At 52.5% G+C, this 19131-nt stretch overlaps 1 protein-coding gene across 1 annotated transcript in view; it reads left to right on the forward strand.

Moving 5' to 3' along the window:
• CACNG2 (calcium voltage-gated channel auxiliary subunit gamma 2) overlaps nucleotides 1-19131 on the forward strand; it is a 110888-nt gene that overhangs the window by 78410 nt on the left and 13347 nt on the right. Inside the window, exon 2 of the mRNA XM_046012739.1 lies at nucleotides 18545-18628. Coding sequence (XP_045868695.1) covers nucleotides 18545-18628 — 84 coding nt within the window. The remainder of the gene's footprint in view (nucleotides 1-18544; nucleotides 18629-19131) is intronic.

Raw genomic sequence — 19131 nt, forward strand, 5'->3', positions numbered from 1 at the left:
CAACCTTGTGCAACGCTTTCCCTCCTGGACAATCAGATGGAGGTTTATGTTCTGTCGTGGGCATAGGGCCGTGAGCACACTATTCCGTTCATTCATTCCCCAGACCTTCGCTGAGTGCCTGGTGTAAGCCAACGCCCTTGTTGGACAGCAGGGAGACATCAGGAATGCTCCAACGACAGGCATCCTCTAGCAAGGGAGACAGAAAGCAAACTGAGTCACAGTGCCTGGTGACAAAGGCCCTTGCTGCCCGTCTGACACTGCTCAAGGGGTGAGGGGAGGCCCGAGAGAAGCTGGAGAAGGCGAAACAGGTTCTGCCTCCAGGATCCAAAACCTCCCCCCGCCCTTTCCTGTGCAGTAGGTCCGGGCCGTATGTCCGAGTTCCCAATTTCACAGCACAGCTGGTGAGGGACAAATGGATCTCCGCAAACCACAGAAAAGCCCCACATCTCACTGAGTCAATAGTTGTGCCTTCTTCCCTCCGCCAGCACTCAGGGGAGCCCAGCAAAACTGACTGCGATGCGCCTGTCCCCACTACCTGTTGCTCCCACCCTCCACGCTCTCTGGCAAGGGTCACACAGCGCGCAGGCACGTCTAGAGACACAGAAGGTGGGCGGGCTACCTTTGCCTCTAGATGTGATGGTAAACACACAGATTTTGAAAAGGCTGCACTCCCGCGGAGGCGGAGGGGCTTGGCAAGGACACTGGCCAACGAGGGGCTTTTACAGAGTGGGCTAGCGCAGAGTGGGGTGAGGGGCCGTGCGAAACAGAAGAGGGGCTGGCAGCTCTCTGGGGACTTGAGAGGAAAAGCAGACCTGAAAGAAGCCTTCCTAGAGGAAACTGTGTCAACTGAGAGCGGAAGCTTGAACAGGAGGCAGGGAGGGAATGGGCGCAGAGAAGGGAGAGGTGAGGAAGGACAGGCGGAAGGCTAATGAGAAAGTCTAAGATAGGAGTGTGCCCAGCGGGTGGTGGGGAATCGAATAAGTGGGCATGAGCCAGGCAGGGAAGTCAGCTGGGGCTTGGAGCTGCCCTAATAATGCGGGGAAAGTCACTGGTGGGCTGGACTAAGGCGTGAGTGATTCCGGGACCTGTTAGAGAATTAGAGGATTAGAGGTTAGACCAGAGTGTGGAAGGAAAGGTCAAAATCAAGGACAACTCCCAGATTTGCAGCTTGGGAAACCAGCTGGATGAAGAGAGAGCCTCTGGGAAGGGGATCTGTGGGAAAAGGAGTGAGCTCAGGCTAAGGCTCGTGTAACTGTGGGTATTTCTGGGGGGACACCAGTGCACCATGAAATCAGGGCTAAGAGACAGGTCTGGGAGAGAGACAGAGTTTCGGGTTGTCACTGCACAGAGGGAAACTGAAGCCACAAGATGAGGGGCTCCAAGGAACTTTTATAGAGGGAGCCATGACCGGGCCCAGGGAAGAGTCCCAGGGACACCAAAATTTAAAAGATAATCAGAGGAAGGGGAGCTTGTGAAAGACTACGGAAATGAGCAGGAAAAAAACACAGCAACAGGGCTATCTCAGGTGCCCAGGGAAAAGGGCACATCAGGAGGCCAGAGTGCTAGACTGGGTCAAATGATGCCACCAGGACACAGCAGAGGCACAAAAACGTGTAAAAAGCCTTCCACGTTAGCACGCAAAGGATTAAAAGGTGTTGGAAATGTCTGTACCTTACTTCTTCATGACCCTCTGCTCTCCATGAAAGCATAGCTAGAAATTCCAAGATTCATTCAGTGCAGTGTTGCCCAAAAGATGACAGGAGGAACCCAGCACCGCAAGACGGAAGCCGCACATGCCCACACACGGTCTCTAGCGAACGCAGCCTCAGAAGGGCCGCGCACTATATTCTCCCATCAGGGTTTGACGATGCAATTAACAAAGCCAAGCCTCTGAAAAGCCCAATGGTAAAAACACCTGTTCAACCTTATTTCACCCAACATTTCCCAAACCTATTTGACAACGGAATCCCAGTATGGTGTATCCCCACTAGCATCTCTTGGGTGGGCATCAGCAAAACGCACTTTGGAAACTGCAGCGTTCATGGAAAAAGGCACATGTAACTTATGAAATTTCTGCAGCTGGTAAACCACAGGTGAAAAGCAGCCTGTCCCAAGCTTGTGACAGAAGGAGTCCTTGGGCTGGGTCCCCCCACCCCCTTCATGCATTGATTTAGAATGTATGGGTGTCTACTAGGTAGTGTCATAATTAGAGGGTGGCAGATGTGGTACATCTGGGGAGACAAGGAGGGTGCTCTTTGGATGTGCGTGTTCCTGGTAGATGATACGACCAGTCAAATAACCAGGCAGATGCCAACCCGTGTAGCAGGATGAGGGAAGAAACACTGCTATGGGGTGGTCTTCTGTCCTCCAAGAAGTTATGAGATCTGGGGAACTAAAAACAGTAAGGGAAACATGGTGATAAAGGCCAGGAAGAACCCCGATAAGGACTAGACCCCAAGTGGTTGCACCTGCTACCATTTATTAAGCACCTACTATATGCCAGGAACTCTACATAATAATGACATAACAATGGCTAACATTTACTGAATTCCTTCTTTGCACCAAATATTTTTCTAAGTCTATCAGTTTTCTAAGTCTTATCCTTCCAACAACACAGGAAATATTAGCTTATGTACCAGACAGAGCAAAGGAGACGGTCAGAGGCATCACTCCTCACCCAAGGCCACGGCCAGCAGGGTCAGAGCAGAGATTTGAACCTAGACAGTCCACTCCAGATACTTCACTCTCACAATTCTGCATTCTACACCCTTTAAAAACATCCCACTAATGCTTGAACTTGGATCGCTGGAGTGTGGATCTAAAGTGCCCACCGCTATACTCTGGAAACACCCACATTGTTTATGTTTTTTGATCTTCACGACATTTTGACGTACGTGTGATAAACTCCATTTACAGAGGAGGCTCAGACTATTAACCCAGCTCCTAGTGGCTCCTGAATTGGGTAGGGGGTGTCGGAGTCTGACTCCAAAGCTCAGACTACTAGGTCTCTAACCTCTTGCTGTCCAGACTGCTGTCATTTTTACAGGCTGGAATTGAGGTGATAGCGTAGGGAGGTCTGGCAGCCTGACCAGCCAGAATATGGACACTGGATCTGATGGGAGGACAGCATCCTGGAAACACCCATGCATCAGGCTCCAACCCTTGATTTGCTGGGGGTCGGGTGGGGGGGGGGTCCAGGAGATCCTGGAAGAGGGGCCAGCATGGCCACAGAGCAGAGGCAGAAGGGGAATTTGGGGGTGCCTGGACAGCAGTCATTTTCCTGACCGATATCTGACATCCAGCATAGGGGTATCAGTACACACATGCGGACTGTAGCCTTGCCTGGGACCAAAAACCTGATTGGTTACCAGTTTCCAGCACCCTTGACCTTCAATGTCCCTGGACTCAAGGCCATGTGGGCTCCAAGTCAGTTCCCCCGTGCAAGTTTGGCCTCCTCTGAGGAGTCCTCCCCTGACCCAGGGTTGTGGCCTTGAGCCTGAAGTAGGTCAAGTTCATCTACCCCTTTCTTGGGTCACAGGCCGCAGCCCCAATCCCACAAATGCAGATTCCTCGGCCCAGAAGAGCCAGGACCTTGCAGCCCCTCTCCCAGAGAAGCCAAAAGCAGGGCCTCTGCACCGGGACCTGCAGACCGCAGGCCTCAAGGCTGGGAGGGGCCAGCCGGTGCAGCCCACACAGCCCACGCAGCCCACACAGCCCCTCGCCTGTGCCACACACACCAGGCCCCGAAGGAGCTCCTAACCAAAGGGCCTGCAAAGCCCTCTGTGCCTTGTGGATCTAATTAAGTTCTGACATCATCTCAAATTGAATCCTTTTATTAAACATTTATCTTCAGATTCTGGAGTGTCACAACACCACATTGTTTTAAGTGACAGAAATGCAAACAGTGTGCGCCTCCCCCACAGCAACTGAAGTCCCACTCTTAGCAGTCAACCAGCAACCTGCTCTCTCTCCGCCTTGGCAGTTGGCAGGGGGAGGAGGAGTGGCTTGGTGGTCCCCCTGCCCCAAGCTTGCCCCGGGCTCTTGGACACACCTGCCTTCCTCCTGATCTCCAGAGGCCTCACTTAGCTGTCTGGATCAGCTGCAACTCCTCTCAGTAATTTTCCTCACCCTCCCCAGAATCCTTTTCTCCCAGGGATTGCGGTGGAGAGGCTGGAGGTGGCCCCCACTGTCTCGGCTGCCCCCGCTCTGTGCACAGGCTGGCTCTGGGGGGCTGGTGCTCACAGGGTCTACTCCATGTCCTCCCCCCATCCCCTCTCCTACCCCCAGATTCTGAAGGCTTCGGAGCAGATTCCAGTGTTTTCATCCCTCCCTGCTTCCCTAGCAGAGTGCCATCCTAGCATGGAGAAGGCTGCCAATGTGTTTAATCGATGAATGGCTCAATAAAGACGAAGTCTCGTCTTTAGCTTTGTAGCTTTGAGAACTCTCTTCGCACTTTTCCCAAAGGCGATCAAGTTCTAGGAAACTGAGTCCTGCCGGTTGGACTCCTGGGAGACCCACCTTCCCTCTTCTACAAAGGCCTGCCTGGGCAGAATTCTCTCTCTTATAGGGAGCAGACAGTTCTGAGGAATCAGAAGCTCCCACCTGGATGACCTTGCCAAACTAAGGCTCGAGTTCTGACCGTTCTCTTTTCCAGACATGACAAGACCCACCACTCCTCTGACAACAGTAGTAATAGATCACGTGTTCTTACAGCTCACAACTGTCCTAAGAGCTTTACCTGTGCATTAAATGCATTTAAGCCACACAAGAAACTCTGGAATAGGTAATGTCTATTACCCCATTTTACGGAAAGGAAACTAAGGCCCAAGGTGGTTAAGCAACTTGCCCAAGGCTATACACACCCAGCCATTCTGACAGCATCAGTCCTGAGTTTCCATGCAACTAGGTAATATTCATGCACTAGCCCACACTTACCAAGCTTTGCAAGCCTCCAGGTCCTCACCTGTAGCATGGGCTCATGAATAGAACCTACCCAACCAGCTGATAAAATTGAATCAGGTGAGACATGGAGTATTGGCACAGAGAGGATTCTCGGCGAATAGCAGAGAGTCTCCTATACCCACCGGGACAATGGAAAGTGTACAGTTCAATCCCTGTCCTTGATGCGTGCAGAACGCTATTAGGAAAATGACACACAAACTCGTGAAATCCAAAATAACAAGACAGGCCAGCTGTACAGGAGCTGTCATGAGGCAGCCTGTGGCTGAGAGCCACATGAGTGGTCTTGGAGGTAAAAGCAGAGTTGGAAGGAAAGAGGCAGCTCTGAGATGTGCCATCAGGAAAGGCTCCTTAAATCCTAGCTTCCAGGGAGTAGAAGACCCCCACTCAGAATCATCTATTCTACCTCTCAGCTATTAAAGAAATGCCCTCTTCTGCATCCCTAAAAGGCAGCTGCCACCTTCGGCTTGAATGCCTCCAGTGACAGGCAGCTCACTACGTTGGGAGGCAGTTCTGAAAACCACCACACTTGACCAGGTACTGACCTGACATCTCCTGCCTACACAAGACCAAGCAAGGTTGAGATGCAAAACTGAAGAAGGTGCTCACTGCACCCCCTCAACCCCAAAAGTGAGTGTCTCTTAGATTTGAACCTTACCCGTGCATGCCCACCCATGGCTCCTGGCTGTCCCTCCGCAATAAAGCAGGTATTGTTCTAGGTGAAGAAGAGGAAAGAGCTTGATTCTGCTGGGAAAGAAGCTATAAGCAAAGGTGAGCAAAGGGACAAGGGCAAATGAGTTCCCAAGATGGGCGTAGCTGGGAGAGGAGCATGTGAGCAGAGAAGGTGAAAAGCTTTGGGTCCCACTGAACATAGCAGGGAATGTCTGGTTCTCCAGATGTCTGCCCTTCGTGCCACAGGCGTCCGGAGTCTTGCAGATTTCCAAGTGAGGGAGTGTGTTTGGCTCGGAAACAAGAGCGTGCATGGATGGGTATCCCCAGTCCTATGGCTCCTCATCACATAAAATGTTTACGTCCTCGTGGATCAATGGTTTAGATGCTGTTTGACCACTCTGGCCTGGATCTTTGTCATGGAACTGAATGTGCCTAAGCAGTGAAAAGACCCGAAGGGGGCTTGGGGAAAACTATTGTCAGAAATTTAAGGTGGATTACACAAAGCAGGAGAGGACTCTGGCATTTTTCACTCCATGGAGGAATCTGGACAACATACTGGAGACCTTCATGAAAGCTACCTAAATGTCTGAGGGACATGTCCAGGCAGCCGGGCCCCAGGATCTTGGTGTATGGGGGAGCAGAAGAGACGCTATCCCTGTAGGGATCTGTATTTCTCTAGCATTTATGACATGGCAGGCATGGTATCCAGCACTTTCCGGCATGATCTCGTTCACGTTCACAATAACCTTGGGCCATGTGTCAGAGGAGGCAGAGGCCTGGTTGGTTTGCCCAAGGTCGCACAACTAGTGAGCTTCAGCGCAACGATATGTCCAGGGAGTGGGAGCGTCTGTAAGGGGAGAGGCATGTGTCGAGCCGTTTTGTTCACTGCAGGATGCCCTGCAGCTCAGCCTGCACTTCAGCACCGGGTTTACAATTTACCAAGTGAGTTTGTTAGTTCTCACTTCGTTTATTCCCTTACACCATCAGGGAAGCAGGACTGGGCCATGTCCCCATTTGACAGATAAACACAGATCTCAGCTGACTTCATCCCTTCTCTCCAGCCCTCCTGTCCCCACCCTGCCTGGGCCGCCTCCCTTTCTCCCCTGGACGCCTGCCACAGTGATCCAGGCAAGAGGCCCTGGTGACTTCGACAGGGCTAGTGGTTTCCAGTCTCACCCCTCCTGCCTGGTCCCCACTTGGCCACCAGCACCAACATCCTAACACACAAGTCTGGTCACATGAACTCCCGGCTTCAAACCCTTCCGTGGCACCCCATGGCTCCTAAATTCATACCCTGAATGGCTTATTAGGCCTGGAGTAATCTGACTGCAGCCACTATCTCTCCCAACTGGTTACACACACATATACACACACACAATTATATCCAGCACAACCATCTGTCCTTCAGAAAGACGAAAGCTCTTGGCCTCAGGATCCCGTCCTCTGTCTCTGGTTAACCCTTCCTCCTCTCCCTAGCATCTGTCTGCTCTGCCTTTCATCTGCCAATTTCTACTTACCCTTCATGGCCCATCTGAGATGGGGCTTCTGACAACACCTGACAACCCACCACCACCCAGACTGAGCCACGCACCCTTCTGCCCACCCCTCCAGCGTCCGACGCTCTGCTGTAACAATATCATGCAGGAATCACCTAGAAACCCACTGCCTGGAGTCCGATCTCAGCTCCTTCGCTCACAATGGCAGCGAAGCCTCAGATGCATTCCTCCAACTCCATACCTCCATTCCCATAACCTTTAAATGGGAAATAAAAGGGTTTCTTGAGGACTAAATGCAAAGCGCTAACTTTAACGAGTCATGCAAGTTAATTATTTGTCCCAGTGCCTCCTGGACTCAGATGTTGGGGACAGGGAATCCCGCTGTACCAATCTCCTCTCTATGGTGTGCCCAGTTCACCTACCATACCTGGCAGGCACTCAGTGAAAGTCCGAGAACTGGCCGACATACAGACTGAGTCAAGACATGTACAGCTTGGGGCGCCTGGGTGGCTCAGTGGGTTAAGCTGCTGCCTTCGGTTCAGGTCATGATCTCAGGGTCCTGGGATCGAGTCCCGCATCGGGCTCTCTGCTCAGCAGGGAGCCCTCTTCCCTCTCTCTCTCTCTCTCTCTCTGCCTGCTTCTCTGTCTACTTGTGATCTCTCTCTGTCAAATAACTAAACAAAATCTTGAAAAAAAAAACATGTACAGCTTGCCCAAGCTCATATGACTAACAAATGACAGAAAGGGAGCCAACTCGAGTGCCCTAAGTGGCAAGGCCACCTTTCCACCACACCACAAGGCCTCTCAAGACGAACGCAGAGCTGTTGACACATGACAATATTTATTCATTACCCACCTGCCTCTGGGGCTCTGGGGTTGATAGAATCATCTGAACAATCCTGTTTCATAGGACCCATGCGTATTGGGTTCCCATACCGCCTGGGCGTGCCTCCACCAGGGAGCCCTCTTGACATCCTGGTAGTGTAATCACCACTCTCTGGCTAGTCTGTGAGCTTCCTGAGGGCAGGGACTGTCGTGTGATCCATCTGTGCCCCCCCAGCATGGAGCCCAGGGAAGGCACTCGCACCTACCGCTTACCTAGCATCTACTAGGTACCAGGCACTGCGCTGAGCCCTCTCAGTACGGTGCTTTGGGCAATTCTCACAACGCTCTCAGGCAGGTCCCACGGCCTCCTCATTTCACAGATAAGACTGAGGTTCAGAGAGGTCCAGTGGTATATCTGGGATACAAACCCAGCCCGTCTCCAGACTCTGAGGTTAACCGCTGACCTTTGTTGCTGCCTCCCTAATAGTAAGAAATGAACTAACTGAACGGTATTTCGGGAAAATTCCTTCATGGCCTATGACAACACCCAAGCCTACAGGTCTATTACTTCAAAGGGTATGGTTTAGGTTGTTTCCTTACCCGTGAGGAGGGTCCTTAACCTCACCTAGAACGGCTTTCCATCACATTGTCAAGCATTTCGGAGGGTCTTCCTGTCTCCAAGGCCTGATGCAGTGTCAACGCTGTGGGAAGGAGAGATGGGGTTGTGGGGAGACAAAGTTGGGATGAGGGCGCTTAAGTTCAGGACCCAGATCTTCCCCCATCCTATCTTAGTGAAGTCAGGCCGGTATCAGTCCACAGGGTAGGGCTCTGACGACCACCACCCCAGCATCCCTCCCTAACCCAGTCTCTAAGCCGGCAGGCCTGCTGGTCTTCACCAGACTCTGTTACATTCTTCCTGCCTAAGGTCAACCACTCCCACCCCACTTCCCTGCTCCCTTGGTCCAAGGCCTGCTTACAGCCATGCCGTGCCTTCCCTCACCCACCGCCACAGCTGGCACCGTCGCGAGCGAAGGTCATCCCAACCAAGGACGCAGTGAGGTACACCGAGACACCTCTTCACCCATTCATCCGCTCACTCTGTAGATACGTAGTGAGCACTTGCTGTACGCGAGCACTGAGGTTGTTCAACGAGCTGCCTTCTAAAACTGTGTCTCGTATCAAACCCATAGAAGAGACGATTTTAAATGTATGATTATGTTCATTCGGAGTAGGCTTGGCTCCCAGGGCTTCTTTGGTAAACTAAAATTATAAAGGGTGGTTTACTTCTCCTTCATCACTCAGCTCTGGAGGTAAGATGCCCGGGGCTGGTGCAGCTCCGTGGCGGCGTGGCCCAGACGCCTCGCGCTTCTTCTCCCGTGGTGCAGCTCTCCATGCCTGAGGTGGTCTCGCGGTGCAGGGCGGCAACCAGCCCACAAGCCCACCAAGAACATTTCCCTCCAAGAGCGCTTCCCACGCACAGCTGCCCTCTTCCCGGAAGTCCCACCCACCACTTCCGCTTACACCCCATTGGTTAGAACTCAGTCACGTGGTCACCTGCTTCGTGTGAACTGTGCAAGTTCCCGGAAGCCCTCTGCCCGGGTAAAACGTGGCCAGACCTAGAAAACACGGTGCTCAGTGCCAGGCGTAGAAAACAACTATAAAATGAGCAAACCCCACCCCACCCCACCCCCTCCCTGCCGCATACCCCGCGCTAGGTTAGGAGCTAGAGCATTCCGCACACTGAAGCCATCCTGGGCCCTCCCTGCCGCCGCCCCCACACCCCCCCCTCGGGTCCACACTCTTGAATTGCGTCTGTCGTTGCCTGCCCGGTCTTTACCAAACGTGTATTTCTAAACGATCTATACACCTGGCTCGACAAGTTTTTACCTTCTTGAAAATAGAATCCTACTTTATATACCTTTCTGCAGCTTGATTTTCTGTTCAGGGTGATGCGGGTGGGAGTCGCCGGTGTTGACATGGATAGCCGTGAGCCACTCATTTTCACTGCTGTATAATATTCCGTCTGATCAATATACTCCAAGGTGTTATTCTTCCGATGGTAGAAATGCGGGTTGCTGCCGGCGTTTCGCTGTGACAGCTGGGCTGTTGGAAAGATTCTCACACACCCCTCCCCAGGGCCTGCATGGAAGGGTTTCTCCAAGGCAAATTTCTAAGAGAAATCACTGGGTCGTGGGATATACACAAATTTCCATAAAGCTTTTAATAAGACAGGTGCAAAAGATGCGGGTGCCCCAGGGGTTCTAATAGTTGGAATAGTGTTCATCTCATTTAGGAGGATGGAAATGTGGAGTACATTCCCTGCCCACAGGCATGTGTGTTCTCTGTCACACACACACACACACACACACACACACACACACACACAGACTTATTTGTCCATTTGTTCAATAAACATTTGTCATGCAGCCCTTATCATTAATTTTAAGACACCCCATCAGTGTAATAATGATTCTTCAGGAGAAAAGAAACACACTGCTGTAAATGAACCCCTCAACTAGAAGGCACATTCCAATTTCAGAAACACTGGAATGTGCATGTGAGCATCTGAGAACCAAGGGAAATAGGGTATATTCGAGGAGCTCTCAAAACTTTGCGCCTAGGAGCTTATAGACTTGCACCTACTTATTCCCAAGGATACCAGAATACTGACTCAGATCAAAACAGATACAAAGTGCTTGAAAGCCTCGCTACCCAACCCCAAGAGTGGTCCACAGATGATGCCATAGCATCAGCGCCACCTGGACGCTTGTGGGCAATGGAGTCTCCCGCCCCACCCCAGACCACTGAGTTAGCATCTGGCTTAACACTAACCCCAGAGGATTCCCATACCCATTAAAATCTGAGAAACAGGGGTGTCTGGGTGGTTCAGTGGGATAAAGACTTTGGCTCAGGTAATGATCCCGGGGTCCTGGGATGGTTAGCTCAGGTAATGATCCCGGGGTCCTGGGATGGAGCCCGGCATTAGGCTCGCTGCTCAGCAGGGATCCTGCTTCCCCCTCCCCCTGCCTGACCCTCTGCCTACTTGTAATCCCTGTCTGTCAAATAAATAAATAAAATCTTTTTTTTAAATCTGAGAAACAAGCAGAGACCCATCGGAAAGGGAAGGAGTCTTTCCAGTCGAGGGCAATCAAGAAAGGCTTCCTGAAGGAGGAGTCCTTTGAAAAAGTAAAACAACATTCAGTGAGTGCCTGCTCTGGGTTAGGAACCACACTAGGGAATTCACTTCTCCTATTTCATTGCATTCTTAGAATCACCCCACGCGGCAGGGATGAATATCTCTATTTTGCAGCTAAGGAAACAGAGGCACAGAGAAGTCACGTAATTAGCTCCAGGCCATACAGCTAATAGTAGCTGAACCGGGCTTAGAAGGCAGATATTTTGGAGTCTGGAATCCAGCCTCTCTCCCGCATCAGATAGAAAGAACTTACAAAGTAGCTGTGGGAACAAGCATCAGGATAGGACACACGTGGCGGTTGTAGGAACAAGTACTCTCGCTGGGCTCAGCACCTCTGGGAGGTGAGCACTTAGACCAAACAGAAAGGGCAGAGTTGGGGAAGGACAGCGGGCAGCCAGACACCTTACCCCACACTCACCCTGCACGGTGACTACACGGGAGCTGGCACATAGTAGGCGTTCCAAACAATCCAATGAATGCATGGACGCACGAGCAAACTCACGGACAACCACACAGGCGGCTTCAAACCCTCCAGCACCAGCTGTCACCGGCGCTGTGCCAGGGGGCTGGGGACCCAGCCGGGGAGGAGCCCAGCACTGCCCACCCACCCCGAGGTCTCCCAAATCCCCGCCGGCAGGGAGGGCCCTGCCAGCAAAGCAAAAAGCCAGGAGCAGCAAAGGTTTAAAACAGAGAAAGCAGCTCCCACCAAACCCTTCATTTGCTTCACTTAAAAAATTACTTAGCCAGCCAGCCTCCTGCCGCTGCCTCACCCCCCTCCCTCCGTGCACCCGCCCAGCTCCACGCGGTTCCCTTGGCTTCTCATGAATATGTGGGAAATAAAACAGCGTCTGTTCAGCCCCTAATGACCAGGTTTATGAAGAGCTTATTGTATCTCAAAGAAATGAGACAGCAGTTGGTGTTGTGAGATATTAATGCGTTTTTTACAAAGCTGATGAAACCTCCTTTCAACTACTTAATACCTGCAAGCTGAAATTTCCAGTCTGAGGGCAAATTCCTGAAGACAGAGCTGCGGCAGCCCGAGGCACAGCCCTTGGCTTTTCTGTCTCAGCTTGGCCTTCAGTCCTTTGGCTTTGGGGTCGGTGGAGCACTGCTGTCCTTTGGGGCGGGGTGCAGTAGAGATTTCATGATTCCCTTGGTGGAATAATCCTTTATAGTTCAAGGATGGGAGAGTCCCCCCTACAGCCTCATCCTTAATAGCTCAAAGCCAATGTCTTTCTGGGGAATGGGGGGTGAGAAGCCCCCTCTTCTATTCAGCCTGGCCCACAAGCACCTGGGGACCTGGCCCGCCATCTCCCACTCTCACGCTTGCCCAGGGAGCCTCTACACGGGACCCATCTTCTTGGAACTCTCCAGTCCCACTTGGAATTCGTGGATCTGCACCAGCCAGCCCCTCTCGCAGGTTTCCCTTCTTGTAGTGGTGTGCTCACAAATATTCAACAACTGGCTCTCCGAGCAGGGAAAGGGGCCATCGATTTACAGTCCATGCCAGTTCTCGCAGTGCACATCCACCCACCGTGGCTAGCTTCCAGCTGCTAGCTGCTTCGTGAGTTGCGAAGAGGCGCTAACAAGCAGATCCCGGGAGCTGGAGCAAGCCTGCTGGCTTCCTTGTACCCCAACTCTGCTCTGGGGGCCCTTCCCTGAGCCCCTGAGATAGTTTGTCCCCTCTCGTGTGCCCAGCACTTCCCTGCCTTTCCTTTTGCTGATCCCATTCCTAGAAGTCTCTTCTCACCCCCCACTACTTCCTCATCATGCCCTGAGACACACATGCGCACACACATACACACTCAAGCACTAATGCACTCACGTGCACACACGCGTGCACGCACTCACGCACCTGGACATGTACCCCTCCTGCGTGCTCCCAGACATGCTCTGCTTCGCCACAGCACGTGTCATCCATCTCCCACCACACGCTGCTAGGCCCTTGGGGACAGAAGGTATATTTTTTCCTCTGTGTCCTTAGCAGGTTGCATGGCATACAGTTGGTGCCACACAAATGTTAGCTGAACAACTTGGCTCCCATAAGGCCTTGTGGATTCTCTAAGATGGTGTGATTACAGTCTAGTGAATTCTGTGCTGTCTTCTCCCCCCTCCCCCGGACTGTGAGCCCCCAAAGGACAGGGATCAGGTTAGATTTCCCTCCACCCACCCCAGTGCCAGGCACTTGGGCAGCCCTTAGTCCCTACCTGGGGGAAGGAAGCCTGCCTAAGGATGAAGCCAATGGAGTGGAAAACCAGAGATGGAGAGAGATACCAGATTTTTGAGCACCTAGATCCATCTGTACCTGAAGCCATATGAGCCTCTGGGCTTGATGACCACCAACCACGAAGAAACACAGCAGATCTCTAGGCTGGCATCAGGAAAAGAAGAATCCACACTCTTCACTGACTGTTGGGGTGTCCTACAGATGTTCAACCAAATTTAAACTCCAGCCAAAGTGATTAAATGCCGCTGGAACCACCTCCCCTTCATGAACCTCAGCACCACCTTATTTGGACCATGAGTCCATGGCCACAGAGCTCCAAGGGCTCCTGGAGACCCCTTATGTCTCCAGCCCATCCTTCCCACCTCACTGCCATCATCAGCCTCAGGGACTATGGGACCAATCTCATCATGACCCCGGTTTACCTCTGTTATTCCTCCCTACCAGTCATCTGTCCTTCGGGGCTCTGCTCACCTCCCCATCTGACCCAATCTCCAACTCCCCCAGTCTTCCAAACCCCGGCCCTGGGCTCCCCGGCATTTTGTCTGGATGTCAGCAAACTCCCTATGTTCCTAACCTCTTTTCATTTCCTTTTTTTTAAAGATTTTATTTATTTATTTAAGAGAGAGAATGAGAAAGAGAACATGAGAGGAAGGAGGGTCAGAGAGAGAAGCAGGCTCCCCACTGAGCAGGGAGCCCGATGCAGGACTCGATCCTGGGACCCCAGCATCATGACCTAAGCCGAACATAGTCGCCCAATCACTTGAGTCACCAATGCGCCTTCTCCTCTTTTCTGCTCACTCTGACAGAAAGCCGGCTGTCCCTTGAGGGGTGGCTCCTGGCTGGGGCAGACAGGGCAGGGAGGGGCGGCATTGCAACCCCATCTCCTCTGCACCCCAGGCCCTGCAGCTCTCCAAGCTGTGGGCCCAGCCCAGCTACACCTGCCTCTGTGGAGGTGGGTCAGGGCCCCAGGAGCACAGAACCTTCCTGCAGCCAGAGCAGCCGGACCAGCCTGGGTGCACACCAGCACCCATGAGAGAACAACCTTTGAGGCCCCGCTCCTCTCCTCCCCATCCCCCACTCTGCCAACCCCAGGAGCATCCCTCCCCAACTCCGGGGTTGCCCAGGATGGAGGGCTACCTTCTGGGAGAAGCATTCGGCATGGGACAGGGTAAAAGAGAATTCTGTACTCACTGATATGAAGCAAGTCTTACTCTAACAGAGAAGTGTTGGAAGCTTCTGGTATGGTTCCCTGTGTCAAATCATGATCCAGACAGGGCCATCATTCAGCTCAAAGGATCCTCACACCAATAGTTTCTAAAAACCAACCAATGATTTGGGGTTTATCAGAATAATATGATGAATCCTTTGCATATCAACCTTAACATGGTAAGCAGGTTCCTAATACGTACTTGACTGCATATAGAAAGTAAAAGTGAATGTATAGTTTTCTCTTCTGTGTTAACTGGGATGAACTTCTCGGTTGCTAGATACTTTGACTATCATCCCTACCTCCTGAGCCAACCCAGTTTGTTCATGGACTTATCCTTGACCCTGACATGACCAATCACCACCCTCCTCTACGGTCTCAGTCCTCAGCACCCACTTTCCGACTCCCACGCCCCAGCCTTCCAGCTCACTCCCATGAGCCCCCGCTCCCACAGTTCCTTGACCTCCCACCCAGGCTTCTAATGCATTGACCCAAGCACTCTCCACTGCCCCCTTCCCCAGCTTAGAGTCAGGCCATTTTCATAACCACTACCTCCCCCACCCCTGCTCTCATGCTCATCCCACAGACCCCACCCTGGTTAAAGACAACCCTCCAGCCAGACTCAGCCACACCCTAAATGTAGCCTGAGAAAACCACAGAATCTGAAAGGGACCTTCAAGGCCAGACACACACGCTTCATGTCTTGGGCCTGGTCCATTCTTTCTCCCCGTCTCATGGAGAAAAAAAACGCACTCCTTTCCTCCATTCTCAAATCTCCAACCCTGCCTTTCCTTCCTTGTGCTCCAGTAATGATCCTGCTTCCCGCCTCGTGGATGGGAAATGGAAAATGGAAACAACCAGAAGAGAAGTTTCAGGATTCTCACCACCTCTACTCATCCCAGCACATGCTCCCGCAGGTGGCTCCTTCCCTTCTGCTACAGCAGACACACCACCATCTACCCCATGTGATGCTACCCTCGCCCTTGTGTCCTGGACCTCCTCCCCTCTCTCATTGCTCCTGCATCACTCCCTCCTCTCTCAGGCCATCACGTCTTCCCTCTCTACTAGAACATTCCCACCAGCATCACCCACCCTAACATTTCCCCCCAACACAGAAAGGACAGCAGAACAGCAGACACCCCACTAGCACAGTGCAGGGGGTGCAGAGGAAGGTTGAGGAAAGGAGCTGACGAAGGATGTGGTGGAAGCTCGGGCAGCCAGACCAGCATGAGCAAAGGTCCTGTGGCAGGTGGGAGCATCCATGAAGGACCACTGAGATGGCATGTGCATAGATAGGGAGGTAGGTGGGAAAAAAGACTGGAGAGAGGTCAGGGTCAGGCCTCTTAAAGACACAGAACTTTCCCTAGAGCCCTAGGAAACTGCTGAGTGTTTCAAGCTAGAAATGGCTTGATCAGATTTGCATTTTCAAAGGATCACTATGATTACTCTGTAAGGACTGATAGGAGTGGGTATAAAATGACCAGTGGGGAGGCCACGACCCTCATGTAGGGAAGCCAGGATGGTGGCCTGGCCGTGGGTGTTGCTGCCAATGGAGAGAAATTGAACTGACTGTTTTGAGAGCTACTGAGCGCTAATGCAGACAAGACATCCTGAGGGATGGAGCCTGTAGCAAGGAGGAAGAGAGGTCGGCGGTGACAACTGGGCTTAGGCTGGCGCGGGCAGCGACAGGGAGGCCTCCAGAAAGCCAGGCTTGACGGAGAAAGATCCTGAGTTCAGAACTAGCCGTGCTGAATGTACAGTGCATATAACACATCTACCGGGACGCATCAGAGAGGCAGGTGGATGCCAGGGCTGCTGGCGACTTCGCACAGCCTCCCCATAGCATCTCTTGGGTCCTTCCTCTGCGCCGGGCCCCACACTGGGAGCCCAGGGTCTAAGAATGATGGGGCACGGTTCATGCAAATGAGCAGGCAGGCTGCAGGGGAGCAGGCATGGGTGTGGGAGAGAGGAGTGGAGGCACCATGCGTGGCACCGGGTGGGCACTGACGAAATATTTGCCAGATTGAATTGAGAGAAAATGAAAGTGCTTCGCAAATACACCGATTTGTAATTTGAACAATAGGGAGGATATTTTATCCTCTTGGCAGCGGATACAAAGACTTCTCAGGAGAGAAGGGCGTGTGGTGGGACCTAGGGAAGAAGTCCTAGAGGGAGCCCAGACCTCCTGTGAATTCCTGAGGGTGGGGAGGGGAAGCAGGCTAGGCCAGCAAGAAGAGGAATCCTCCAGAACTCTTGGACAGGAGGCAAGCCCCAGGGGAGCGTTTCAAGTGAACCCCTGGGCTCCTGAGATCCCAGGAAGCTTCACTGCCATTACCAAAAGTCCCTATGAGCTCTGGGGAATGGTTTTCTCCTGCAGAAGTCAGGAAAGGAGGTGAATTTGGTGCAGAGACAGCGCATGGGGAGTCAACCAATTTCTCTGTAACGTGTAATAGCTAGAAATGTCTCAAATGTCTATCTTTATGAGTACACCTGTATCCTATATAAGCAGGCGCATATATGTAAGAATGCCTTAAAATTCTTAAATAATATCTATAGGACACAGGGAAACCTACTTTACGGGATCTGAAGGCTTAGGACTCTACGGGAAGTTAAATTGCTAACACATACCGAGGACTGTATTAATTAGGTTATATTAGCTCCTGTCACAGAACAATCCCAAATGTCAGTGGCTAAATATAGTCGGTGTCCAAGTGTCCCTCACAAGGATGCCCCCAAGCACGTTTCCCGACGTGCCAGCCACTGCACTGAGCGCTTTCCCAGCATCCGCTCTTTAATCCCCACGACAGGCGAAGGGAGAACTCTGATCTCCACTTTTCAGATGAGGGAACGGGGATCTCTGTGATGCCGAGCTGGACCCAGACAGCCCAGCTGCCACATCCCCCAGTATGGGTCGGTTATTTGCAAGAAAGTTTGCCGACATGGGCTGTAGCTGGGCTGGTACCGGGGTACAACGGTGTGTGAAACAGATGGAAGTTTCCACTGTCCCTAAGTGGACCCGCTCACTCCCAAGCTCTATTCCACGCATCCATCCTTATAAGATTGCATTGCATTCAATGGTTGGCTCGCTCCCTTTGTGGTCCTGGCGGGAAGCAGTGGGGGGGTGGGCGGGTAGCTGTGACGTTGTGTTTTCACCTGAGCCGCTGTTCACCTTCTCAGCCAGCACCCCAGGAAAGATTTAGAGTCAACAGGCCTTCCTTTGAGCATCACTTGAGCCCTGCTTCCATCATTTCCTGGCCACAAGCACTTGCTCCCATCAAGGAGCCTCCATGAGCCTCAGTTTCTTCATCTGTATAATGCAGGAGAGAATACCCCGCTCACATGCCTGCGGCAGAGCCCAGCTGAGTTGTAGTTCAAGGGCCTGGCCGAGGTCCCAGCCCCCAGGGCGGCTCCACCTCCTCCCTGCCCCAACCCCTGGAGCATTTCAGCGCAGCTGGTGGCTGGGCACAGATCATCCCAGTCACTGCCCATGGGTAGGCGTTTCTGCAAACTCACTGAAGGACCCTGGGAACGTCTGTCATCCTCCATGTGGGGTCTGCCTTCTTTGCAGAGTGATCTGCTCTCTGGCATGCAAAATGCGAGGTGACTCCCAGCACAGAGGTGGGTGGACTGACCCGTTCATCAGCCTCCTTGGCGGCAGTCCCCAGCCCCGAGCCAAACCTCTGCTGCCCGTCAAGCTTCCGCTAATCTTCAGAAGCCTCAGTGCAGCGATGGAAGGCTGGGTTTTGAAGTCTTAGGCCTTAGATCCTCTCTACAGCACCGCGGGTGTGTGTGTTTTGATTCACCAGGCAGATGACCAAACAGACAAAGCGATACCTTCCTTCAGGGGCCTGGGAGAGGGCTGAGCCAGCTTCAGAAGAGCGAGAAGTCAGCACGAGGCCAGTGGGCACTGAGCCCCTGGAAACTCTGATGTTTCAAGTGTCCTCTCTCCTCTTGTTTTCCAGGGAACTTCAAAGGTCTCTGCAAGCAAATCGATCACTTCCCAGAGGATGCAGATTACGAAGCTGACACAGCAGAATATTTCCTCCGTGAGTGCATGCGATTTTTTCTCCCTTCTGGGGATGGGTCCTGTCCATCCCAACCTCCGGAACACCGGTGCGCCGAAGGCCAGGATTATCTAGAGATCCCTGTCTCAGCAGAGGGCAGGAAAAAGCTGAGCCTCCCTCCTTTCCTCCTGTTCAGAGACCAAAACTCCATGCATGCTGTTCCCTCTGCCTACAACACTAGTCCCACCCCCTTTGATAAACAACTGCCCGTCCTCCAGGTCACAGGCTGAAACACCACCTCCTACAGGAAGTCCTCGGTGCCCCCGAATGGGTTCCCAGAGCGCAGCACGTTTGTCACGCTGTGGGGTCCTTGTCTATTTGTGTAAACATCTCCCTGGCAGTCCTGCTGATTCTGCGAGGCCATGCGCCCCCCCCCCCATTATCTTGTCCACTTGTTCCTAGTCCCAGCGCAGTGCCCCACACATAATGAGTAAATATTTCTTGAATAACTGAAGGAAGAAACTCGTCAGGCAGTGTCTGATTGG

Source organism: Meles meles, chromosome 7 (assembly GCF_922984935.1).
Source record: "Meles meles chromosome 7, mMelMel3.1 paternal haplotype, whole genome shotgun sequence".
In the NCBI taxonomy this organism is placed as follows: domain Eukaryota; kingdom Metazoa; phylum Chordata; class Mammalia; order Carnivora; family Mustelidae; genus Meles; species Meles meles.